This window comes from Conger conger, chromosome 9 (genome assembly GCF_963514075.1).
Source record: "Conger conger chromosome 9, fConCon1.1, whole genome shotgun sequence".
Taxonomy (NCBI): domain Eukaryota; kingdom Metazoa; phylum Chordata; class Actinopteri; order Anguilliformes; family Congridae; genus Conger; species Conger conger.
The window spans coordinates 31,658,381-31,685,306 of record NC_083768.1 but is presented as its reverse complement, the minus strand read 5'-3'; the positions used below and the strand labels follow the sequence as shown (position 1 = coordinate 31,685,306).

The following is a 26,926-nucleotide window of genomic DNA, read 5'->3' as shown; positions in this document are numbered from 1 at the left end:
TCAAAATGGGGAAAAAACACTGCACAAGCAGCTATAGATTAACAAAGTACAATTCCTCTGTTTTAATAAAAAGAAGACATTTTATTGAAAAGATATTTACATATGAACTGAAATCACAGTAAATGGAGAAAGATTGCACAGCCAGTCCATACACACCCACACAAGGCACACACCCACTCACACTCATACACACTCATACACTCAAAGACATGCACACAAACAAAAATTCACACACGCACACATACACACACATCTTTCACTCCTAATAAATGCAAATTCTCTGGTCTTTTTTCTCCCCACCATGTCTTCAAATGCATACAGTACAAGAAATCCCAGCAATCCTGTCACCTTTCAGCCTTTTCTCAGCGTCTGACCATCAACATGTCAGTCAATTCTACTCAACTGGAAGTGCCAGTAACCATTACCGACAGGTATGTTGTTTTAGTTGTCTGGTTCTTTCACACTATCAGCACTAATTCAGCAAGCCTGTCTTGTATTAAGAATAAAATATATATTCACTCTGATTGTAGTTAAGAAAGACATCTCCAACATCTTAGAATAAACGGAAAAGACCACCCCCATTTCTTTGAGGAAGTAGTTCAGTGAAAAACTGATCTGAGGTCGCCTTGTCAACGAGCCGTCGCTCGAATGCCGTCGACCGCGGGCTGCTGCTGCTCGAGGAACCCGCGGTCCGAAAGGTCAGCCGCAGACAGCCCCGCGCAAAGACGCTAGTCTGCCGCGATCTCCAGTCCAAACATCGGTCTCCACCCACCACTTCACCTTCCCCTAGTCAGACCGTTAAGGCTGCGGTACACACAGAAGTCAGCCCCTGCCCCCTGTCCCTCCCCCCCCACCCCGCCCCGCCCCGCCCCGGTCTCCTCAGTCCATCTTCAGGCTGTTGTAGATGTATCGGATGAAGGCCAGCGAGGCGGCGAAGGACACGGCGCCCAGCATGAGGGAGAAGACGAAGGCGGTGAGCAGCGTGTAGCCGAAGAACTCGGCGCTCTGCACCAGACCGCTCATGCTGGAGCGGTTGCGGTAGTAGAAGATGGAGTAGACGAAGATGAAGATGCCGGTGGAGCCCGTGCTCAGCACGCTGCGCCACCACCAGCGGTAGTCCTCCCCCGACAGCAGGAAGTACGTCAGCGCCACCGAGATGCAGGCGCCCACCGACAGCAGGATGGCGAAGACGCAGAGAAGAATGCCGTACAGCGCGTAGTGTTCCCTGCCCCACACCGTAGCAAAGATGTAGTACAGCTCCACTGAGATGGCACTGAGAGACAGAGAGGGTTACTGACACTGCACTGAGACACAGAGAGAGAAACAAACACTGCACTGAGAGACAGAGAGGGTTACTGACACTGCACTGAGAGACAGGGAGGGCTACTGACACTGCACTGAGACACAGAGAGAGAAACAAACACTGCACTGAGAGACAGGGAGGGCTACTGACACTGCACTGAGACACAGAGAGAGAAACAAACACTGCACTGAGAGACAGCGAGGGTTACTGACATTGCACAGAGACAGAGAGGGTTACTGACACTGCACTGAGAGACAGGGAGGGCTACTGACACTGCACTGAGACACAGAGAGAGAAACAAACACTGCACTGAGAGACAGAGAGGGTTACTGACACTGCACTGAGAGACAGGGAGGGCTACTGACACTGCACTGAGACACAGAGAGAGAAACAAACACTGCACTGAGAGACAGGGAGGGCTACTGACACTGCACTGAGACACAGAGAGAGAAACAAACACTGCACTGAGAGACAGCGAGGGTTACTGACATTGCACAGAGACAGAGAGGGTTACTGACACTGCACTGAGAGACAGGGAGGGCTACTGACACTGCACTGAGACACAGAGAGAGAAACAAACACTGCACTGAGAGACAGGGAGGGTTACTGACACTGCACTGAGACACAGAGAGAGAAACAAACACTGCACTGAGAGACAGGGAGGGAGTTACTGACACTGCACTGAGACACAGAGAGGGTTACTGACACTGCACTAAGACAGAGAGAGAGTTACTGACACTGCACTGAGAGACAGAGAGGGTTACTGACACTGCACTGAGACACAGAGAGAGAAACAAACACTGCACTGAGAGACAGAGAGGGTTACTGACACTGCACTGAGAGACAGGGAGGGTTACTGACACTGCACTGAGACACAGAGAGAGAAACAAACACTGCACTGAGAGACAGGGAGGGAGTTACTGACACTGCACTGAGACACAGAGAGGGTTACTGACACTGCACTAAGACAGAGAGAGTTACTGACACTGCACTGAGAGACAGAGAGGGTTACTGACACTGCACTGAGACACAGAGAGAGAAACAAACACTGCACTGAGAGACAGGGAGGGAGTTACTGACACTGCACTGAGAGACAGAGAGGGTTACTGACACTGCACTGAGAGACAGAGAGGGTTACTGACACTGCACTGAGAGACAGGGAGGGAGTTACTGACACTGCACTGAGAGACAGAGAGGGTTACTGACACTGCACTGAGAAACAGTTACTGACAATGCACTGAGAGACATAGTTACTGACACTTAACTGAGAAACAGAGAGTTACTGACACTGCACTGACAGACAGAGAGAGGTACTGACAATACGCCACTCCTCCACACACCTGAAGGGCAGGAATCCTCCGATGGCCATGTGCACGATGGTGTGCTTGTACCAGGGCTGAGAGGGGATCTGCCGGGCGATGTTGCGGGTGCGGCAGGGCGCCTGGAAGGTGCCCGCCTTGTTCTTACCCACAATGCCCCCGATGACGGTGAGGGGGAAGCCCACCAGCGCCCACACAGCCAGCAGCAGCAGCACTGTGGTCGCAGGCAGGGCCTGGGTGGACCCGCTGTACCAGTGCACAGAGTTCACCACACTCCAGGTGAGGAAGAGGGGCCCTGCGGAGAGAGGAAGGGGAAACGTCAAACTCACAATGTGAAAATGGAATTTTCTCAGTTTCCCCTTGTCGAATATGACATTTTCTCTAAAGACCTGAAACCATTCAGTGCGACGAAATACAATAACCAGGAAGGGAGCAAATACTTTTTCAGGGAACTGTATATTTATATAGATATACAAATAAATACAGGCACACACATACACACATATATATTGTATACATACTGTACACACGCAGAAACACACACACACACACACACACACACAGGAACTGTACATATACTGTACAGACACACACACAGGAACTGTACATATACTGTACAGACACACACACAGGAACTGTATATATACTGTACAGACACACACACACACAGGAACTGTACATATACTGTACAGACACACACACACACACACACACACACACACACACAGGTACCTGAGAAGAGGGTGGAAGTGAGGATGATGTTCCAGACCCAGCGCTGGCCGTGGATCTGTGTGTAGAAGTGGCAGGAGCAGTACCCCGACACACAGCTGGTCAGGGCGTAGAGCACGATCGCCGCAGAGTTGATGGCGCCATGGCGATGCACGTTAAACATTCCCAGCAATGCCATGATGATGATCCCTACGGTAACCAAAGGAAGATAGGTGTGGTGAGAAGGAGCAATGGGGTGCAACATCTGCTGGAGTCTTCAACCATCACAAGGAGGAAGGTTAATACTGTGACCTGTGTGGAAGCCCCTTCTTCAGTTAAAAACAGGTATGAAGCTGAACGTTTTTATTTTGGTGCCTTGAGAAGACAGCAGTCAACTTATGAACAGCAAAATTACGTACACTATTTCAAGGAAGTGAAGCAAAGTAACTGAGGAAAAAGCTTTAATTCATATGAACCCTTACCTGCTGTGAAAGCATTACTGCTCCTGTTTTTTCAGTGCTACTGCTCTGTGATATTTCTCCAATCAGGATTACTGTTACTGAGTGGCCTAAAGAGCACTCACATGGTCAGGGACCCTGGAAGCAGGTTAGCTGTGAATGCATTCTCCACAGCAAATAAAATTTGCAGTGTGGTGTTTACCTGTGTGCTGTGGTACCTATGCAGTGTGTGGTGTTTGTCTGTGCTGTGGTGCCTATGCAGTGTGTGGTGATTACCTGTGTACTGGTACCTGTGCAGTGCATATCTGTGCAGTGCTGTGCAGTGCGGCGCTTACCTGTGGCCAGAGTGAGGAACTGTGCACCCACACCCAGAATAGCACACAGCAGGCTCTTGTAGGGGGGGAAGCGAAAGACGTCAGTGTGGATGATCTTCCAGCCGTTATCGCCCTGGTCCAGGTCATCACACCCCCTGTCCTCTTCCACATTGTACCTGCCGGAGAGAACGACAGCCATGTGAGGATGAACCGTCCAATCACGGGTCCCGGTGGCCCTCGTCTGCCCTCCCCCTCATCTCGGCCCCGCCCTCTGACGAATCACCTTGCAAAGTCGTTCTTCAGCACCCTCATGAGGATGATGATGACGAAGCCCAGAAGCAGCACCACCAGCACCAGGGAGTTGATGATGGACAGCCAGTGGATCTCCAGGGTTTTGGGGAAGAAGGAGTGGTCCTGCAGGCGCTCCGCCCTCCGATTGGGGGACAGGCGGCTCTCGAACCAGCGCACACTGTAGGAGTGCGTCAGCGACAGCTCAGCGCCAGCCCCCGCACCCTCTTCCAGGGGCACAGGCTTCACGTCTTTCACCGACACGTTGGCGAAGATCACCGACTTGCCGTTGTACTCAATGTTGAAGTCCAGGTGAGTCCACAGCCCCACCTGGACCGAGAGAGAAGGACAGAGGGGGTCAGGGGATCACTGAAATGTGCGGAGGGAGATACTTAGGCTATTTAAACACAAGTAACTTTGGAGAGCTGAAGGTCTTGATTACAATTTACAAGGTCCTGACTGTGGCCTACACTGCAGTCAATAGGATAGTCGTACTACCTACAGGACAGAATTTGGCAGTTCTACACCAGGGCGACTTGTACAAACCTGTCACATTACCTACCGTAAGCTGGGTATACTCTGCTGTGAGATTTCAGATGATTTTACGTTTGTTAGACTGTGAGATAAGCCCAGATAATATTGGTCTTTCATTGTTGTGACTTTGTGTGATAAGATCCTAAGACTTCTATAATAAGAGCAGAGATTTCAGCCTACGGGTACAGTAGCCTATGTTATCTGATATCCATGCACAGAACTTGAGGATGATGGGGCAGAAAGCAGTTGGAGGAAATTGTGGCAATTCTTTGCCTTGAGAAAGTGCATTTAAGCATGTTTTCTTTGTTTTCCTTAAGGACATGTCAGTCTCTCAGCTTCAAGGTTGTTTATTCCGGATGTGAAATGGTTTGAGAGTGGTTGCAAAAGCGATACCATTTTAAAGGTGGGTTAACTTCTTTATCCACATGCAAGTACTGAGATAGTGACTGAATTAATTAATGATAGAGCAATGTGTTTACAGTTGTGGTTACACAGTGCCACACTTTGCTAGTCTTCTGTCGGAGGTTGCGATTCAATAAATCGTCCATCTGTGAGTACGTCACACAGAGATCCAAGACAGCCAATTTAGACTTACAAATAAAAGATTATTGTACGTTTTGCATGCGTTGTCTGTGACTGAAAAATTGTGGGAAAAATCACACAGTGTATACCCAGCTTTACCCCAAGCCAAACCCTCACCCTTGGTTTTTTGGGCCTGAATTGCTGATGTTTATGGTGAAAGCAGAAATCAACCACTCTGAGCCAGCCACTCTGACAGCAAATAACACTGATGTAACAGACAGACAGACAGCAATACCTTGTGACTATGGGGTAGAAAGCCACTCTCCTCCATGTATCCCACAAAACCCCAGATCGGAATATCATCCAGAACAAACTCAAAATAATAGAGTTCCTCTATGGCTTCTCGCAACTGGTCCACCTGCAAGAGAGATCAAAGATCAAAAAGTCAAAACCAAAACAGACAGATTCTCCTTTTTTTCCCCCCAATGAATTCTTACAGCTTAGCTCAGTCACCTCAGCACCAGTGGAGAGGGAATCGAACACAATTGCACAAGAACTCAAATTTAGCATAAGAGTCCTGTGCACTAGCGTATCACACCATACAAGGTGCTGGTAGAAGCAAGAAAAAATCTTGGGAGTAATCCTCATCTAAAATCACACACTCAGGAACAACATGGGGCCTGACCTTAGATGCGAAATTTCATTATATCTGAAATAACAGTATGAGTTTTCACATCTGTTTTCGTTCTGCAAGCAACAGTGACATAGCTGACTTCTATAATAGCAAGGAGGCAATTCACAAGACATGATTTCAATTACCAATTACCATAATGGATAATTTACAAGGCTACTCCTAGCCCTTTTTTCTGGATTTTGCAGCTGAAGTGTTAGCTCCAGCTAAATTGATTGCCAGTACAGTGGATTGTAAAAAGTACTGGCAGCAGCTAAAGTGTTAGTTAGTAATAGCAGAAGTGGTTAAACTCTCTGAAGCCGCTCCCCCCATGCTGCACCTCGTTTTCAGTAAGTGTCAGCTGGCAGAGAGTCCGCCTCTCCGTGTTCTCCCGGAAGCGAATATCATACAGCGACTCAGCCATCCTGTCTCCATCCAGTACCTCTCCCAGGCTCAGTGCCTTGTGCCGTACCTATAGGATACACATGACCATTAGCTCCCTCAGTTACACAGAAGCATACACATGACCGCACGGTCATAACATTTGGTCAGACCCTGGACCACATGATAACACGTTCAGGTTGAAAGATAGGAGGGTGAGGGTGATGGTTAGGGTCACATTGCTGCACAATCAAACTACACACATCTCACTAACCTCTTTTGGCCTGCAGACAGGTAAGGTGTAGTAGTGATAGGTCTCCTGTGGATTATGGTACGGCCCAACCTTGTTCACATACAAAGTCACTTTATCCCCTTGCTTGTAGTTCACTGCTCCGTCAGTCCAGGGCAGAACAGCCACAGCCAGGGCCAATACCCACAGCACTCCACCAGCGCACCTCTGCGTGGGGGGTTCCTGCCTCATGACAATCCCTATCAATCAAGTACAGGATACAGGAATAATTACAGGAAACCAATCATGCTGCCAAGCAACAATCAAGAATTTACTTCAATCAAAATGAATTAGCCTATTCAATCCGATGACAGGCATTCAATTAGAAAAATTAAGGAAATGCAGAGCCAAACTGACAGCGTAGTTTGCTTTGCCAGTTAATTTGGCGATTACGCGTTTGTTTCAAGTCGAATCAAGAGGGAAATATATACGTTAGCAGCAAATATAACTGCACACAATGAAACAAGTTCGAAAAAAGTCCGGCAGTAAGTGGTGAGAATGCAGTATGACAGGTTTTGCTGGTAATAAGACCACATTACGGACCATTCGTTTACTGAAAATTCGTACAAACGTTATCTCGTCAACCGTCAATATTGACACTGTACCGAGATGCCCTCTCATATAAATCATTACGGAAATATGTATAGTTTGTTGCTTGGGTAAACAAACAATATCTCAGTGTAGCGATAACAGCGATTACAGTAGAGCTGTGCGGTTTCTAGCTACAAAGAGCTGAGAAGGTCGGTTTTGCTCGCCAGAGACTAGCTCTCAGGCCCCACTACACCTCGCTTCAACTCTCCGCTATCAATTTGCGCGCGCCCAGCCTTTAACAAATATATTTCTGTACCATCTGTCGCTTTCGGTATGTAAAAAAAACGCATTCTTTTACCTTCAAATCCGGATGTGATTCAGATCTGAAAAGCGTAGGATTCAGGCGACTTCTGGACGGCTAGGTGTACACGTCATCGAGCACTGCATATTTTCCACTGAGTCTTCCGGGTTGGGCGGAGTTAGGCACCTGGAGGCGCTGCCACGCCTCCTGTCCAGTGTGTATCTGAACGATGAGTAACGTTAATAAATACAGCCACTAGCGGCAATTGTGGGGTTGAACTCTGTAAGGGCCAATTAGATCTCAAGCATGTAAGACATTTAATAATAATAAAGTAATATAGCATGCAGATAATAGCCATGCACATTCTACAGAAATGAAAAATATATTCCCCGTTCAACATTGAAAAATATACCATAATACGAGTTGTGACCTTTAAATCATTTCATTTTGTATTTATAGCACCCCAATTTTGCTGAATGACGCAAAATTTTACGCTTTTAATTTCTATAATTCACCATCTCAGAGGAAATTGAATGCACATAATAATGATTAAGCTGTGATATTAGAAAAATAGCTACACGTGTTTCTCAATAGGATATGGAGCCTTTTTAAATTTCAACAGCAGCCATTCCATTTTTTGGATTATGATAATATTACCATAATCTATTTATTGACCATTTGTTCTTTTATTATTAATAATCATCCAGCATTTTCTTCATCTAACAAGTTCTAAATTCATGTCATAATTTGACACTATGACCTCACAATGAAGGAAGATGCATTGTAATTCTACTGTATAAGGAATGCATATTTTATCACTGCTACAGAATTTCTTGTCACACTTTTCAATGAAGTTCAGATCAGAATGGACTCTCTGCTAAATAATTTATGTTGTTGGGTAAGTTACACAATAGCTGTGGAAAATGGGACAATGTGTGTTGTACTGCCACTTGAAGTGCTTTATTTGTTTGGCGTATTTGGTTTACTGATGGCAACTAAAGGTTTAATTCAAGTATTAAAAGGTTGGTTCAAAATCCCAATGTGTGGCAAGGCAGTGCTCCTGAACCCCTAACATAAAGGGAAAATAAATTATGTTGCTGCTGTTGTTCCATGCTCTTCCTCATCCTGTTCTTTGTTCTCCTCTCACTGTGGCTCAAGCACAGCATCTATTAAGGGTGTCAGAGCTAAACCTGTGCTCCTGTAAAGCAGTACGAAATCCTGGTTCACTTGTTTTGAAGATCAAAAACCCCATTCTTCCAGGGAGTTTTTGCAAAGAGGGATTAAAGGTTAAGGACAAATTGGCTAACTTTGCCATGCTTTTAAGCAACGCCGCCTTTCATTCAGTCAGATTGAATCAATTCTAACATTTCTAAAATGTTTGCCTGCAATGTCTTAAATCCTGTTTTGTGAAGCAGCCCCCTGGACACAAACAGGAAAAACCAGATAGGGACAATGGGACAAACTACAGCTCAGTCCCAAATATATCCTCTCACTCTCCCACCTGCACCTTTTAATCTGTACACCCATCTCTGAATTTTGGGATGTTAAGAGGTGTGCCTCAGATAGAACCTACACAGGCATGTCTGTTGTAATTAATGATTGGCTTCCTTTTTTGTGACATGCTTAGGCTTCAGCTTGAAACACATACAGTCAGGTCCAGAATTATGGGCAGAAAAAAAAAAATGTGAAAAAGGTATTTCCCAACATGTGTAAAGTAGTGTGCTTTATTGACTGGCACTTCATTATAGAACTGATTTTAAACTGGGCCCATGGACCCCTGGCAGCAAAACATCTCCAAAACATCAATGACCCACCTCTATATTTGACAGTAGGTATGAGGTGCTCCTTGTGTGCATTTCATCTTTTGCCACCAAACATGTTGATGGTGTGTATGGCCAAATTATCAGTTTTGGTCTCATCTGACCATGTGCACTCTCTTCCAATTGTCATGATATTTGGCAAACTCTTGATGCTTGGTTTTGTTCGCATTTGTGCTCATTATGGGCTTTCTTTTTGCAACCCTTCGAAAGAGCTTGTTGTTATGAAGGTGGCGTTTTATGGTTGTTTTTGAGACTTGGGAGACCCCAAGATGCAACCAGTGATTCTTAAACTGTGATCCTTGGGTTCTTTATTACCTCCCGCACTATCTTCCTCACCATCCGTGGGTTGCACGTAGGCCTTCTACCTGGCAAGTTTGGAACCATTCCATACAGTGCAGAGGGGTATGTTTAACCACTTATGTATTTTTCTGTTCTGTACCCAGAACCAGACCTGTGACAGTCAATTACCATCAGTCTCTTTTGAATTGAGATTTCTTAAGCTTTTCCCCATGATGATGGATTGTTCATGCTTGTTACCTCATTTTTATACTCTCATGAAACATGAAGTGATGGAAAGATGCACTATAATTCCTGAAAACAGAGATTAACTAAATTGAGTTAAAAAAAATTTGTTTTATTTTATTTTCAGTAATTTTTATGGGTGCCAATAATTTTGACACAATATCCAGAAAAACTTGATTTAAGATTTCTTAAAAATGAAACATTGGAATATGAAAGTACATGCACTGAAATAAAAGCATATAGTTTCTCCATGTTTGAACACAACATGTGGATTATAATCAGTGTTGACTGTACATTACACAACCAGTCATGTTGTTTTGGCATGGGTGTAGCGCACAATGCATCAGAAGTTGAAATTCAGGTTCAAGCTCCACGCTGCATCCATCCACACTTTTAGCCCTCCACTAATAGGCTGACATGCAGCCAAACCTACTGTTGACATTCCTCTGACAGAGGGGCTGTGGACACACCCTTACCAGCAGCTGAATAACTCGTATGCGGATGACAAAGGGTGCCTGCTGGGCTCATTCACAAGTGTGAAAGAAACTATGACCAATAAAGGTAGCACAAGGGCTGAGACAAACTTTGCCTTTTCCAAAAACAGCCCTTTCTTTATCTTAACAGCGCCCCAGGGATGAAGAGGAAAAGGTAGAGGAAGTGAGGAGGCTGGAGATGGAGGAGGTGGTGAGGGGACAGGAGGTGCGTAGCAGGCAAAAGGCATTTAAAGAGGTGCAGGCCCAATGGGAGGAGGAGAGGGAGCGGGTGGAAGAACTGATGCGCTCCAAAGCAAGATGGAGAAGCCAGGAGAACTGCCTACACCAGGGAGTGCACGTACTGTGGAAAAATGTGTGGGCGGAGCAGGACGCTGTCTTTCAGACAGGGAGGAGGAATGCCAGGAAAGAGAGGATGAGGAGCGAGGAAGAACAGAGGGAGACGTGGAGGAGAGAGACTGATCAGTGCGTGAGGGAGTTTGCGCAGTGGAGGAGGGAGAGGATACTGTGGACGAGAGAAAGGGCCAAAGAAGGAGAGGAGAGCGATGAGAAGAAAAGGGAACTAGACTATGAGTGGAAGAGGGAGAGAGACCGGTGGCACAGGGAGAAGGAGAGTACGGAAGACGAGTGTAAGAAAGAGAGGGAGGAGATGTTGGAGGCAGAGAAGAGGAGGCAGGGAGAGGGGGAGGAGAGGGCGAGACAGAGGAAGAGCCTGGAGGAACTCTGGGAAACGCAGAGAGCATTATGGCAGCAGGAGGGGGAGCTGATAGAGAGAAGGATGCAGAAGCAGAAGGAAGACATGGAAAGGGAAAGGCAAGAATTAGAGGAGGCATGGACGAAAGAGAGAGCGCTATGGGAGGCAGAGAGAAAGAAGATGGAAGATGAGATGCAGGAAATACCAAAAACATTTAAGAATGGAAAAGAGAAAGAGCGGGAAGGAGAGATAGAAAATAATCAGACGAAAAAGGAATGATTTGACTCACTACCATTTCATTAGTTAACAATAATCAGGAAGAAATTGTAGTTTCAGAATTTTTATTCCTTTGCTTGATTTGTGTGTGAATAACCATTAAAGTCATTAAACTGACTTTACAACTCTTGCTATTTTGTACATTTCTGTTAGCTGGCTGGCAAGTATTGCAAACCATGAATAACCATAAAAATATGACTTAAAGCCACATGTGATAGAGTCAAATCCATTTATTATTATTAATGATATGGCCTTAAACAATAAACCTATTAATAAGCAATGCCCTGACATATGTGTGCACACATTTAGCACACATTGCTAAATGGGTCAGTTATGTTTCTGAGCCTCAAAAGATGGGAACCTGTTCATTCATCATGATAGTGAAGATCAACAGTTAACCTGCCAACAGCCTGTGAAGGAAATCTGCCTTCACAGATTTTCAGAAAATAAGAATTTATTTTTACTCAGTGCTGAAAGAATAAAACAAAGAATCGAAGTGGAAAAGTCAGAGTTTCTCCTACACTGGCGATTGGAAATAGAATGAGACAATGGCTAAAAAAAGTTAAATCGTAATGGGAGATTGTGTTGTTGGCAGGAAGCCAACATTTGGAAGAAGTGCCAACATTTAGAACATGCATTTCAAGTGGAAGTTCTTACTCAGCCAGCAGCAGTTTGATTACTGTAGGCTATGTGACTAGCCTACTTTAAGTTATTAACTTAAACAAACTTGCCTACTTTAAGTTATTACCAATGTGATACATTCTAATAAGTGTATTTTACAGCACTGTCCAGAGCTTGTAGCAGGATACAGTTGCACATGGCCAGAGTGATGTTCAACACAAGATTCAACACAAAAACATCTTTGCATTTCATTTTTAATAAAGGCAAGAAATGACTGTTCCAGATCCTTCCATTAAACTCATACACAAATATTGGCTCTGGTCCCATATTGTAAGAAACAAGTAAATCTGCATTTTTAAATGAACTTTAATTAGCTTCAAAAATTACAAAGTCATGTTTAAAACGCTTTGGTATTCTCCAGGGTCCCTGCATCACAGACCAATCAGGATGCGGTATACTCAGGGTTTCAAGTGAAGGCAATGTTTGGCTTAAAAATTATTTAAAAGGTGATTTGTTGTGCTTTCATTTGTAAACATTCCATTAAAGCGAAGCTTAATTGCATAGTGTTGATAAGGCACACTCATAGACTGCGCTCAGAATGTGCTAGCTCACACAACAGCTGCAGCTACAGTTGACGGTCTCTTTCAGTTTTGATTTTTTGACAGCATTTCAAACCCCAATGCCTGACTAGATCAGTCCATTCAACCCCTCCCCATCCTTTCATTTCCCACTCCCCCTCACCCCTTCCTCCACTTTCCATCTCTATACATTACTCCCTCACCCTCTGCTCCAGGGCTTTCAGCTCTCCTTCTACCTGAGGGGGAAGGTCAGCCCCGACCTGCTGGGTGAAGTACGCACGGAGCTCCTGGGTCTCTTTCTCCCAGAATGCCTTGGGCAAGCTGAACAGGGCGCCCATGTCCACCTTCTGGCCGAGGCCCTGCAGGTCAATGGCGTCCTGCTTGGGCAGCCATCCCACCATGCTCCTGTCTGCTGCCTCGTCCTCTGTCTGCCTCCCGCACCGTCTGAAGATCCACTCCAGCACGCGGGCGTTGTCCCCGAAGCCCGGCCAGAGAAAGGCCCCTGACTTTGGGTCCTTCCGGAACCAGTTGACGTGGAAGATCTTAGGCAACTGCGTGGGGCCCTTCCTGTGCTCCATGCTGAGCCAGTGGGCCAGGTAGTCCCCAAAGTTGTACCCGAAGAAGGGACGCATGGCAAAGGGGTCGTGCATGACAACTTTACCTAGGAGCAAGACAAGGAGAGAGAGACTTTCAAAAGCAGAATCCTGAATTGCCCTTTCTTCACTTACGCACATGTTCAACACGAACAGCTTCAGTACATATCCAGCCATTTCAGTGCATTACAATGTAAATAAATGAAATAAAGAAATCAGCCAAACAGTCACTCAGTAAAGCAGTGGATTATCGCGCCACCCTGTGGATCTCCGCTCCGCACCTTTGTGTTCAGCAGCAGCAGTGGACTCTGACCTCATGGCCGCCCCAACAAACACACCATGGCGCCAATTAAAGCTCTCGTACACCAGAGGGACACCTAAAAAAGGAAAGATGGTTTTTTTAGAAAAAATGTAGGCGATGTTGAGACACGTTAAAAATATACTGGAGTATATTGTGTAAAATGTACTCTTAAGAAACAACAATATTATTCTTGGCAGTAGTAGTCAGAGCAGTATGAAACATAACGGCTCTTTATCACAGCTGTGATGAACTGAGATGGCACTCACTAATGCAGGGAGGACCTAGTGTACAGAGTAATGCAACTTCAGTCACACAGATCTGAACCAGACGCTCATTACTTCAGAATTAATGTAACAATTTCAATACGCAATGAGAGCCAGGTGTTCAGCTGAATCAACAAACACACAAGTGCTATCAAACTTGATCTTTCAGAACTGTTCTAGTCAATGAGGCTATGTAGGATCACATGTACAGTAGGGCAGGGGATGTGGATTCAGGGCAAACAGCAGAGGCTCCAATCGACAAAATCACTGCCCTTTAAAGGGCGTGAGGAGTTTCAGCAAGAAAAAGCCAAACTAAAGAGTTACAGTCATTCGAAGTTCCACAGATACACAGCATCTTAGAATGCAGAACCAGACTCTGGGTGCTGTGAGGAATTAAAATGGCCGCTGGCTGTGTACATGCGCAGTATGGGTGAGGTACCCACCCTCAGGTCTTCTGCCCCCGAAGATGATGGCGTCAATGGGCACGCCCTCCTCGCTCTCCCACTGTGGGTCGATGATGGGGCACTGTGCTGCCGGGGCACAGAACCTGGAGTTTGGGTGGGCGCAGGCCGTGGGGTCTCCTGTGGAGACAGAGATACAGGGGCAGAGTGTGAGAGGGTGATACAGAGAGAGCGGGAAAGACCATAGAACAGATAGATGATGGAGAAACAGAGAGTGTGAGAGGGTGATACAGAAAGAGAAGGAAAGACCATAGAGCAGAGAAATGATGGAGAAAGAGAAATGGAGAAACAGCGAGAGAGCCTACAGCAGTTCTCCTACAGCACCACTATGTGTTCAGCTCTGTGTGTTCCTCCTGCACTAAAGACAGGCAACAACACCAACAGTGTGAAAGATAACATTATAAACTCTGTCTGTTACATGTTTGATGAAAAACTATGAAATGGTAATGGTAAGGAGATAATTAAACTTACTGGCTCGCCTAATATAATAAAATGCTATTATATTATATTAGGCGATAGATAAGAAATTGATTTATCCTTACCGCTTCTGCAGCCACAGTAAAAATAAATATCAGCACCAAAATTTACTGTTTTTCCATTCAGTCTATTCATTCTTTTTGACAATCCAGCCCTAATAGATCACACCTTGTGCTCTGTGACTGCTATAGATGCCTAACTGCAGTGCACAATGAATGAATAATCCAGTAAAATGTCATTTAGCGGTGAGCGTAATTTTACCTGGCTTCCATGAATTCCCATGCCAGTCTGTTAGCGAGACCCCGGCTGGAGGGGGGTCTAGCCCCTCCCACCACACCCCTCCGTCGCTGGTCTCTCCCACATTGGTGAAGACGGTGTTTTTGGCGATCGTTGCCATGGCATGGGGGTTGGTCTTCATCGAGGTTCCAGGGGCAACTCCGAAAAAGCCGTTCTCTGGGTTAATGGCCCTGAGTTTTCCTAGTGAAGGGAAAAGTAGGACCTGTCTCATTCCTCAACAGAACCTCACCTTCTCCTCAAGTTGAAGAGAAGCATTACAGCCCTGCAGAAGATTCCGGAGGCAACTGGCAAAATTAGACACAACCTCTGATAGACGGCACCAAAAAGAACACCCATGTGTGTGCGCATCACACTGCGCTGCGATTTAGGGAACCTTCTACTTCCCATCACCCACCCAGCTTCCCAGGATGACCTCTGACCTTGACTGTCAAACTTCATCCAGGCGATGTCATCGCCCACACACTCCACAGTCCAGCCTGGCAGAGCTGGCTTCATCATGGCCAGGTTGGTCTTTCCGCAGGCGCTGGGGAATGCTGCAGCCACGTAGCGCTTCACTCCCTGAGGGCTGGTGATTCCCAGAATCTGACCGGCAGGGGGAGAGAGGGGGTTTAGGACAGACACACACCTCCGAGGAGAGCAGAGAGTTCCAAAGCAGTCGTTTCACAAGAGCTGATGAAACAATTTAACAAACTTTAACCAGGCCAGTGAGATACAGTAATCCAGATCAACCAACTGAATCTGTGGTGTGCAGTGGTGCACATGGGTGTGAACAGCCAGTGTGCAGAGCCGCAGACAGGGCCAGTGTACAGAGCCGCAGACAGGGCCAGTGTGCAGAGCCGCAGACAGGGCCAGTGTGCAGATCCACAGACAGGGCCAGTGTGCAGATCCACAGACAGGGCCAGTGTGCAGATCCACAGACAGGGCCAGTGTGCAGAGGGGCAGACAGGGCCAGTGTGCAGAGCCGCAGACAGGGCCAGTGTGCAGATCCACAGACAGGGCCAGTGTGCAGAGGGGCAGACAGGGCCAGTGTGCAGAGCCGCAGACAGGGCCAGTGTGCAGAGCCGCAGACAGGGCCAGTGTGCAGAGCCGCAGACAGGGCCAGTGTGCAGATCCACAGACAGGGCCAGTGTGCAGAGGGGCAGACAGGGCCAGTGTGCAGATCCACAGACAGGGCCAGTGTGCAGAGCCGCAGACAGGGCCAGTGTGCAGAGCCGCAGACAGGGCCAGTGTGCAGAGGGGCAGACAGGGCCAGTGTGCAGAGCCGCAGACAGGGCCAGTGTGCAGAGCCGCAGACAGGGCCAGTGTGCAGAGCCGCAGACAGGGCCAGTGTGCAGAGCCGCAGACAGGGCCAGTGTGCAGATCCACAGACAGGGCCAGTGTGCAGATCCACAGACAGGGCCAGTGTGCAGATCCACAGACAGGGCCAGTGTGCAGAGGGGCAGACAGGGCCAGTGTGCAGAGCCGCAGACAGGGCCAGTGTGCAGATCCACAGACAGGGCCAGTGTGCAGAGCCGCAGACAGGGCCAGTGTGCAGAGCCGCAGACAGGGCCAGTGTGGTGCGCGGTGGGGTACCAGGCCGGTCCCAGTGTGGCCCCCTCGCTCACCAGCATGTGTTCGGCCAGCCAGCCTTCGTCCTTAGCGATGCGCGATGCTATCCTCAGGGCAAAGCACTTCTTGCCCAGCAGCGAGTTGCCCCCATAGCCACTGCCAAAAGACAGGATCTGCCGTGAGTCCGGGAGGTGCGAGATCAGAACCTTCTCCGGATTGCAGGGCCAGTTGTTCATGAGTGGAGCTGGAGGCACAGCAAAGAGGGAGAGAAAAGGAAAAAGGGTGAGAAAAGGAAGAAAAAGAAATGGGAAGAAAAGAGGATGAGGGTACAGTAGAGAAGGCATAAAGAAAAGCAATAGAGAGATGACAGTGAGTTAGTAGGGGTAGGGTTAAGGTTAGGAGAGGTAGAAGTTCAGGGGATTTAAGGAGAGATCCAAACCAATTTCATTATCCAAAAAGTCCACAAACTTCCTACACACATCCAAATCCCATTGCTCAATACAGCTCTACAATACACTGTACTGTATATTTAACATTACTTTAAGTTATTTCGAAACTGTTTACTGCAAAAATGATTGCAAAACGTGTAAATATTTTCACCAAGGAGTGAACTGTCCAATCAGCAAGGGCAGACTGATGAGCGGGCGGAGAGAAAGGCACCTTTGAGTGGCAGCGGCCGCCCTAGCGAGTGCTGACAGCGGACAAACTCCGCCCCCTGGCCCAGCTTCTCCATGACGGCACTGCCGGTGCGGGTCATGATGCCCATGCTGGCCACCACGTACGGAGAATCCGTCACCTGCACCCCAAATTTGGCCAGCGACGAGCCCACGGGCCCCATGCTGAAGGGAATCACATACATCTTGCGGCCTGTAGGAGGGGGAGGAGATAGAAGGGTAAATACACATAGGGAGATTCAAACTGGTAGTCTGAGTCTGTTCTGTGGAATTACTTTCATCACTGCAACAACAAATGCAGTCATGCTGCAAATTGCACCATCCGCCATTCTGACAGGTCCACCCCTGCCTCTGTACAAACAGCTAATCTGTTTTTGGATTACATTAGATTACTTTAAGGGCTGGTTATGCAGACAGATTAAGTCTAGTTCCAGACTAAATTCTATTTGAAATGTGGAGTATACATACAAAATTGAAGACAGTCCTGGACAGACTTTAATCTGGGTCAAAGAAACCAGCCCAAAGAGGAAGAGGGAATTTCAGCTTTGAAAGGCCATCAGTCTAGTCTCTGAACAAATACACGACGTGTCTCTGAGCAACACAACGCGTCTTATTCTGAAGAAACACGAGCGACAGCCGGACCCAAAATCAGCGCTGGACTGGGGTTTGGGCCGGGTAGGAGACAGACAGACAGACAGACAGACAGACAGATGGCCGGACCTGCCATGGAGCGGGGGAAGCGGTCCTCCCGGGCCTTCTGGAAGTCTCCCTCACTCATCCAGCTTCCCAGCTGGCTCTTGGCCCCGCCGCTGGGGATGGGGACGGTGTCCCTCTGGTTTTTGGTCACGATTACGGTCTTGCTCTCCACCCGGGCGACGTCCTTAGGGTCCGTGCGAGCGAGCCAACTGGAGGGGACGGGGATGAAAGGATGAAAGGCAGAGGTTTGCGAAGAAGACAAAGAACAGAAAGACAGAAAAGCAGAGGGGCAACTAGCTCGGAAAAAACACAAAGCATGTTTCAATGCAACAGGACAGGGACACAAAACCCCAGTGAACTGACGGCAGTGCAAGTACGCTGGCCACTACAGGATCTTGGGCCGATTAACTCATGACTAAACCTTTGAAGCCTAACAGGTTATCCAGGTCCTCCCAGTTGCAAAACAAACAGTTTTGTTATCACAGTAAGGTGTGGCGAGAACATTAATGTAATGTCACATATAAGTCAGTGGGGAGTGGGTGGTGCAAGTGCAGCCCGTAAATATTTGGACAGCGGTACATTGGATTTGAAATGAAACTATGAATATGAGGTAAAAGTGCAGACTGACACCTTTAATTTGATGGTATCTGCATCCATATCAGGTGATCAGGGTATGAATTGCATCATAATTCATACGTATAACACAGAGCCATGCGGGTATATGTCGTCACAAACACAGATAAATGACAACATTTTGTGTGACATTACCACTTCTTTTAATGTGAAAATATTTGTAAAAAAAAAGTTTTGTGGAAGAGAAGCATTATAGCCCTGTAATACATCCCCCCCCATGGCTAATGGGGGGGTATGTGCCGACATTGGCTCAGGAGGTAAGAGCAGTCGTCTGGCAGTCGGAGGGTTGCCGGTTCAATCCCGCCCTGGGTGTGTCGAAGTGTCCATGAGTAAGACACCTAACCCCCAACTGCTCCTGACGAGCCGGTTGGCGCCTTGCATGGCAGCCAATCGCCGTTGGTGTGTGAGTGTGTGTAGGAATGGGTGAATGAGAAGCATCAATTATACAGCGCTTTGGATAAAGGCGTTATATAAATGGCAACCATTTACCATCCCTATGATTAAGCAGTGTAGGAACGTAGGGGTGTGAATGCCCCAGGATGCCTGGAAGAGTGACACGCGACACACACGCACAGGGGCGCGTGGCCAAGCGGGCCACACACGCACAGGGGCACTCACCAGTTCTCATATTTGGGCAGACGCTTCACCATCCCCTCCATCTCCAGACCGGCCAGGATGCTGGCGGTCTCCTGGGGCGTCCCGGTCACCACGTGCACTCCGGCAGGCTGGCACTCCTTCACCGCCCCGGAGACAAACTCCTCCACCGCAGGGGGCAGGGGGGGCAGGGTGGAGAGGGAGCGCACCCCCATCGCAGCCCCCAAACCCCCCCGTCTGAGCGGAGACAAAAAAAAATATCCGTTTGGAGGCTGGTAAACACAGCGCACCTGTCACTTACCAACAATAGAGAGCAACACCAGCCGATGACAGCTTTTAGGCAGCGAGGGTGATAAGAGACATTCATAAACCTCCTCGCTATAACCAGGGTATTGAGCTCATCATTACAGGCCACCTGAATATAAAATGATGTAGATTAAAAGAATACATACATTAATAGTATGAAACATGACTTTTTGCTGGTCATGTTCTTACACCATCGTATAGAGAGCCCCCCCCAGGACCAAACCCATGCGAGTGTGCCCACCTCCTCTCCCATCCTCACTCCGGGTTTTAGCGGGAATGCTGGAACACATCCGAGGGTGATCTCAGCCCAGCAGGGTTTCATACGTGTAGCCAAATAAAGGGAGTTGCAAAGTCAAGTTAACCTTGTTCCTAGGAAGCCATTTTAATCTCAGTCACGTGTTCCAGCAAACTCCCCCACACCACCCCGTATTGGAGCAGAGGGGACTCTGACGCATGAAAGCAGGGACAAACCGGAAAAAAAAAAAGAAAGGCTGGGAGAGGCACTTTCTACATTTCAATACACAAATTTGAAGGGTTTTGTTCTTCCACTGATGGTTTACATGGCAAATACAATACAACAATATCCAGTCTCATGAGATTAAATACTAGTCCAAACCAGAAGTATTACACAATAGTAAAATAAAATCTAAGGACAGAATTTGGTTGGAGAGTCCCAAGAATGTAAATCTGAGGACCTGGCATGCATTTAGCGTACAACAATAGAACAAAGCACTTTTAAAAATACTTCAATTAAGTTTGCAATTAAACGACAACTGCACTGCAGAGTAAGGTATATTTTGAGAGGACAATCCGGCATTCACCCGAAGTCCTTGATGCCATGGATTTAACACGGCAACCAGAGCTGTACAAAAGGGTCACATCAGTCAGGCATGCAATGCACAGGGATCTGAACTCTTAACTTAAAGCCAGGTCAAACCCCAGGGTGCCACATCTGCTGCACCCTATGGAAAAGGCAGGTTTCTGAGCACAGTCGCCAAGAACCCAGCTTTACAGACGGGTTCTCAATATTAACCATAGAAATCAGCAAAACGGATCATCCCAGGATACGACCAAGAGCTAACAATCTCCTGATAACACAGATGATGTAATAATATGTAGGCTTATAAAAGGTATTTTTTTGCTATCAGACATGCTGAGGCTCACTTGTTTGCACAAAATGCATCAGCTGACGTGAGCAAAATGTTGCAAGGCTTGGGGAAAGGGCATCAACTACAATAAGCCACTGCACACTGACCACATGGAGTATGGAATAAGGAGCCCCCCCATTTCTCAAACAGGTTTTCGGTGAAGTTCTGCAAAAATGCAGCCCGCCTTGTATAGCCCCAAGCAGAAACACTTTACAGCACTGCTGAGACCTGTTAGGCAGCCAATGAGAACCAGTCAGGATAGAATGTGCTTTGGAATCTGAAAATACGACTCCAGGAAAACTTTGTGGCCTGACATGATGCATCACATGAAACTGAAAAGAAACCTGAAGTTGAACCGCCAAAACACAAACAGGCTGTGTGCTAAATGACACAAACTTTCATTTTTAACATTTTTTAAAAATTTCCTAAAAATGCAATTTCCCACAGAGATGCAATTTTGTAGAACAGTAAAATAGTGAATAATTATGTTATTGATTAACTTACAAGTGTTGGATTGAAAAGATTGTGAGTGTGAAAAGAGAAGTTATAAAACAAATCTGTTATCTTATCCAGAAAACGTGAAAGGCAAATGCAAGTATGAAAGATTTTAGTAATCAGCTGCCATCTAGGTGCCAGTAAAAATGGCACAGAGCCAAGAACATCTCCTTCCCAAGTTCAAGAAATTGATTAGAGGGGCATGTTATCTTTTTGGGTTAAAGAGTGCTTACTATGGATGCAACAATAAATAGTAAAAGTCTCACGTATTGCTTGAAGGGCTGACAGATTTGTGGGCAGTTGTGACTTTACTTTTTTTGTCCCCCAAGCCACATTAAGGATTAAAAGGGGGATATTGGAGGCTGAAAGGCCAAAACAACGTGAACACGCAAACGCAGCACGCTTTGATATGAGACCATGAAAAGAACACTTTGTGAGCCATTATAGCCCGGTGCCACACTTTTGATCTCCGTGTTAAATGTCTCACCAGAAGTAAAAGCTGTTCTTTGTAGACTTTCACATCTGCTCTACACCCCCTCTGCTTCTGAAGCACGAGCACCAGTCCAGGGAGCAGGCAAAGAGAAAGCAGTGATCCTCCATGCATTATAGCACGACAGAAACACACTGGCATGACTCTTCAGCGCACAAACTATACAGAATTCATGAGAGTTGAAACTGGCTAGAGACTGAACAGTCTTTCAGGACTGAAGTGGAGAGTGGAGTGAACTTTGGCCCAGTGTCTGACAGACATGGGGAAATGGTGTACTGAAACAGCAAAAACAAAGGTCCAAGGGTTCAGGCTTATCCTTTTGACTACGGAGGCCACAGCTCCTGTCCCAATCTGAAACAGAGCACGATCCACGCACGTGCAAATGCACACGCACCACCTTCACTAAAGCTGTGCTCCAAGAGGGATTCTTTTTTACATCACAGTTAAAATTCATTTTTCACACCGTCACTCTCACACTCATTTCCTCTGTCAATAACTCATGTACACCTCCCCCCTCCTCATTGTGCATTACGCTGTTAACCTGCGTTTAACCCCCAGACATTGTACTGTTTTGCTGAGCACAGCATTGTTATTCAACCACCACCTGAGTCTGGCTGAGTGTGCACAACTCCACGTACGTGTACGAACACGCTTGTGCCCCACACGTCTGGCTGTGATTGGGCCTCCCGGGGGAGGTCACATGGTATGGGAATGCAGACATGAGCTAAGAGTGTATGGGTATAGGGTCAGAGTAGGCAGGCGAGGGTAAGAGTGCAGAGATAACACTGCAGCTACCTGGAGCGTCGTCTCAGATCCTGGAGACCTTTGCTCTCGATCCTGTTTTCCACCACAACGAATGGGGTGAAGGACACACCCCCAGAAAAGGACCAATCACTGCACACCATCACCAGTCACACCCACTGGGGCACTTCCCTCCCAGGTCCCAAAGTTCCTTGTTAATTTGTCAACAAGCCTCACAAAAACCAGACAAGTATGCATATACGTGCATATGGGCATGTAGCGAATGTATACTGCAAACCGATTTCAATGTACACACACTTTACCACTTCCATGGTACAAAGATGTGTGCGTGCATACAACAGCAAGCATCCACAGAACAGGTAGCCTACATGTCAGGATGGATGGATGGACAGGCAGAGCAGAAAGCTAAAATACATATTCCAGGTTGTTCCATCTGTCCACTTTACCTCTTCCACTTCCCATCAGATCAATACGGTGTCTTTACTGGCAGCCCTCAACAGTGCTTGTGCCAGATCCTTAATCACCCCCTTTAGCATCAAATCTACCAACTTGTTCCAAAGGCACTGCTACACCATCTGCAAGAGCAACAATTCACACAGCTTATTTTATTGCAGTTAAGACACATTTTTAACAGATGGCAGCAAAAGCTGGAAGTACATGTCCAACAGGTCTGCATTCACAGCCTTTATTAAAATCACCCTCAACAACGACACCAACCACAGCCACACAGCTTCATGACAAGCAATGTCTGCTGAATACAGGCTACTAGCAGCTTGTGTCCACCACCGTAATTTCAGAAGCATTTAGAGGTGGAAAATCCCGTTTCACAAAGTAACAGTCCTCCCCAGTATTTTGTATCAATTACTAGGATTGACCAAGTAGCACAATTCTTGAACCAACAGGGAGAAGTAATTGGTGGAATCAGCTGGCTCAGTTCATTAGGGATGGAAAAAACACACGGCAGGTCTTTTACTTTCTGATCCCTGGACTTTCCACCCCTGGACACATTGTCTGAGTAATCCTCTGACCCAGCATTGAGTGGGGGTGGGGGATCCCAAAACATAAAGACAGTCATAGGAAGCCAAAGGGCAGGGAAAGAGATGCCGATAAGTATGGGGTATGCAGAGAAAAGGCAGGAACCTGCAACACTGACAGTTTTACATCATCATTCCAGGAGACCTAATGAGAGACAAAGCAGAGTCCTTGGGAAGAACTTGAAACATATTACCTCTCCCAAGCTGATGGTTTATAAACCTAATCATTGTTACACAATCCGTGGCTAGCTGATATATGTAATGCATAAAAAATAAAAATGTCAAAGACATTTTCACAAGCAGTCAGACTTACAAAACAACTTACTTAGCTGTCACACACATGAAAGAAATTGGGAATCACTATCGATTATATAATAATTGTGAATGAAATGTGGAAAAACATATTGTCTTTCTGAAAAATGTAATGGAAGTTTTCATATATTAAAAAAATGTCACGTTACAGCCCCTCTGCGAACTCAAGAATTGTCAGGGTGACTGTGCGAAATGCTTCGATATCCCCGCCCCCCTCCCAAACTCAGCCATCTCTACTCAGTGAAGGCACAACTTCAGTGGTTCGAACTTCTCAAACATGCAGGTTTACTATTGATTTTCCTTCATATGTGCATTAATGTGAAGGATGCTATAAACATGGTTTCCATTCACTTATACACAGGGACGCAGGACGCAGAACCCACTTAAGCAGCTACGATTAAAAAAACTGTACATTTATTTGAAAATGTTTCTGACGTAACGTTACTTCTCAAGAAAAAGTCACTTACGTCACGACTGGTACATACCCACAAGTTTTTACCTACCAACTCATCCACGTCGCCCATTCAGCCATTCATTCGATGTCTATGCTGGGTCAGATCATTCAAATGCAAAAGCAGGCTAGATTGATCACACTTGCATTGGTTGGCATGCCTTGTCATTGCCGAAATGAGTCACAGTCAGGCTGTATTGTAGACTTGCATTGATTTTAAGCAAGTTATACAGGCCTACACTACAAAATACACTTAAGTGATGCTAGCACTACTGATGCCATCAAGACTGTTCAATTTCAAATGTCATTATCACAGAGATTACACGCTCACACACTGAGCTGAACCCAAAACACACCCTTTAGCATCAAATCTACCAACTTGTTCCAAAGGCACTGCTACACCATCTGCAAGAGCAACAATTCACACAGCTTATTTTACTGCAGTTAAGACACATTTTTAACAGATGGCAGCAAAAGCTGGAAGTACATGTCCAACAGGTCTGCATTCACAGCCTTTATTAAAATCACCCTCAACAACGACACCAACCACAGCCACACAGCTTCATGACAAGCAATGTCTGCTGAATACAGGCTACTAGCAGCTTGTGTCCACCACCGTAATTTCAGAAGCATTTAGAGGTGGAAAATCCCGTTTCACAAAGTAACAGTCCTCCCCAGTATTTTGTATCAATCACTAGGATTGACCAAGTAGCACAATTCTTGAACCAACAGGGAGAAGTAATTGGTGGAATCAGCTGGCTCAGTTCATTAGGGATGGAAAAAACACACGGCAGGTCTTTTACTTTCTGATCCCTGGACTTTCCACCCCTGGACACATTGTCTGAGTAAACCTCTGACGCAGCATTGAGTTGGGGTGGGGGATCCCAAAACAAAGGCCATAAAGACTGTCACAGGAAGCCAAAGGGCAGGGAAAGAGATGCCGATAAGTTAGGGAGAGGATGAGGAAGAAGAGAGGGAGAGGGGTATGCAGAGAAAAGGCAGGAACCTGCAACACTGACAAGTCTTACATCATCATTCCATGAGACCTAATGAGACACAAAGCAGAGTCCTTGGGAAGAACTTGAAACATATTACCTCTCCCAAGCTGATGGTTTATAAACCTAATCATTGTTACACAATCTGTGGCTAGCTGAAATATGCAATGCATAAAAAATAAAAATGTCAAAGACATTTTCACAAGCAGTCAGACTTACAAAACAACTTACTTAGCTGTCACACACATGAAAGAAATTGGGAATCACTATCGATTATATAATAATTGTGAATGAAATGTGGAAAAACATGCTGTCTTTCTGAAAAATGTAATGGAAGTTTTCATATATAAAAACATGTCCCGTTATAGCCCCTCTGCGAACGAATTGTCAGGGTGACTGTGCGAAATGCTTCGATATCCCCGCCTCCCTCCCAAACTCAGCCATCTCTACTCAGTGAAGGCACAGCTTCAGTGGTTCGAACTTCTCAAACATGCAGGTTTACTATTGATTTTCCTTCATATGTGCATTAATGTGAAGGATGCTATAAACATGGTTTCCATTCACTTATACACAGGGACGCAGGATGCAGAACCCACTTAAGCAGCTACGATTAAAAAAACTGTACATTTATTTGAAAATGTTTCTGACGTAACGTTACTTCTCAAGAAAAAGTCACTTACGTCACGACTGGTACATACCCACAAGTTTTTACCTACCAACTCATCCACGTCGCCCATTCAGCCATTCATTCGATGTCTATGCTGGGTCAGATCATTCAAATGCAAAAGCAGGCTAGATTGATCACACTTGCATTGGTTGGCATGCATTGCCATTGCCGAAATGGGTCACAGTCAGGCTGTATTGTAGACTTGCATTGACTTTAAGCAAGTTATACAGGCCTACACTACAAAATACACTTAAGTGATGCTAGCACTACTGATGCCATCAAGACTGTTCAATTTCAAATATCATTATCACAGAGATTACACGCTCACACACTGAGCTGAACCCAAAACACAACATTGCATTGATTCGATGCACAGCTGGGCAGCTGCAGTAACTTAGCCTAACGTTACGATCTTCGCAAGATACGCCAACCAGTTGTAATGCTCACCTTCTTAAAACTCCAAGAAAAAGGCACGACATCTTGCTCTTTGTGCGTGGACAAGAGGTTTAATACTGGAATGTTTTTTTTTTTAAAGTGTCAAATAATTACTTAACTGTCACTTTAGACAACAAAATATGTCAAAAACTTCCCTCGACGTCCACCGGTTTGATTCAATTACATGTGCAGCGATCTTCCCTTGTCCCTGCTTCTGGTTTTTTGTATCATGCTACAAAGTTCTTCCATGTAAAAACAAATCAATGACTGGATTTACAGATTAAACACTTAATTTTACATAAACGGTTGTGCAATGCAATTACTTAGCCAGCTAGCTAGCTACGTCGGAAAGCTACGTCTGCATGCGTTTAGCAATCACATACAGACTTTGTTCGGGGAACTTGTGGCTAAATAACTTCGTGAATTAGCTAATGTCATACTAGCATTAACATTCCAATTTCGGTAAAATTAACACAAACGTCGATTAAACAACGCACACGGTTCGACTACTCCATCTCCGTTGCTGCCCGGCGCCTGATGTTTCCCTCTCCCTCCCTGCCTAGCTCTTATAACACGCAACCCGAACTTTGACTCTTCGGACTACAGACAGATTGTAGTTCCTGTATGAATGAAAGATGCGCCGATGTTGCGCACAGCCCGCCAGCTCAGTAGTG

The 26,926-nt window shown here is 46.2% G+C and overlaps 2 protein-coding genes across 2 annotated transcripts; both read right to left on the bottom strand.

Annotated features, from left to right (window-relative positions):
• Nucleotides 1–870: 870 nt before the first annotated feature.
• Nucleotides 871–7,817, bottom strand: LOC133137261 (transmembrane 9 superfamily member 1-like). The gene is made up of 9 exons (XM_061255427.1): nt 7,676–7,817; nt 6,772–6,986; nt 6,457–6,588; nt 5,742–5,864; nt 4,386–4,720; nt 4,124–4,278; nt 3,355–3,540; nt 2,644–2,917; nt 871–1,273 (listed from the first exon to the last, which is right to left on the bottom strand). The coding sequence occupies exons 2-9, from the start codon at nt 6,976–6,978 to the stop codon at nt 880–882; spliced, it is 1,806 nt and encodes a 601-aa protein (XP_061111411.1). The 5' UTR covers nt 6,979–6,986; nt 7,676–7,817; the 3' UTR covers nt 871–879.
• A 4,463-nt stretch (nt 7,818–12,280) lies between these two features.
• Nucleotides 12,281–26,926, bottom strand: pck2 (phosphoenolpyruvate carboxykinase 2 (mitochondrial)). Its single transcript, XM_061255166.1, has 10 exons — nt 26,265–26,926; nt 19,182–19,394; nt 17,955–18,139; nt 17,221–17,427; nt 16,617–16,804; nt 15,432–15,594; nt 14,977–15,192; nt 14,221–14,358; nt 13,495–13,590; nt 12,281–13,281 (listed from the first exon to the last, which is right to left on the bottom strand). The coding sequence occupies exons 1-10, from the start codon at nt 26,294–26,296 to the stop codon at nt 12,812–12,814; spliced, it is 1,908 nt and encodes a 635-aa protein (XP_061111150.1). The 5' UTR covers nt 26,297–26,926; the 3' UTR covers nt 12,281–12,811.

Bases quoted from the DNA above. Each gene is read 5' to 3' on its own strand.
- LOC133137261 (XM_061255427.1), bottom strand. From the start codon at position 6,978: ATGAGGCAGGAACCCCCCACGCAGAGGTGCGCTGGTGGAGTGCTGTGG. The intron at 3,541-4,123 runs GTAAGCGCCGCA...TGGTTACCGTAG, and splicing joins GTTCCTCACTCTGGCCACAG to GGATCATCATCATGGCATTG. The intron at 1,274-2,643 runs GTGTGTGGAGGA...TCTGTCTCTCAG, and splicing joins GGAGGATTCCTGCCCTTCAG to TGCCATCTCAGTGGAGCTGT.
- pck2 (XM_061255166.1), bottom strand. From the start codon at position 26,296: ATGTCGTGCCTTTTTCTTGGAGTTTTAAGAAG. The intron at 17,428-17,954 runs GTCCGGCCATCT...CCCCTCCTACAG, and splicing joins CTTCCCCCGCTCCATGGCAG to GCCGCAAGATGTATGTGATT. The intron at 14,359-14,976 runs GTAAAATTACGC...CTGTCTCCACAG, and splicing joins TGGGAATTCATGGAAGCCAG to GAGACCCCACGGCCTGCGCC.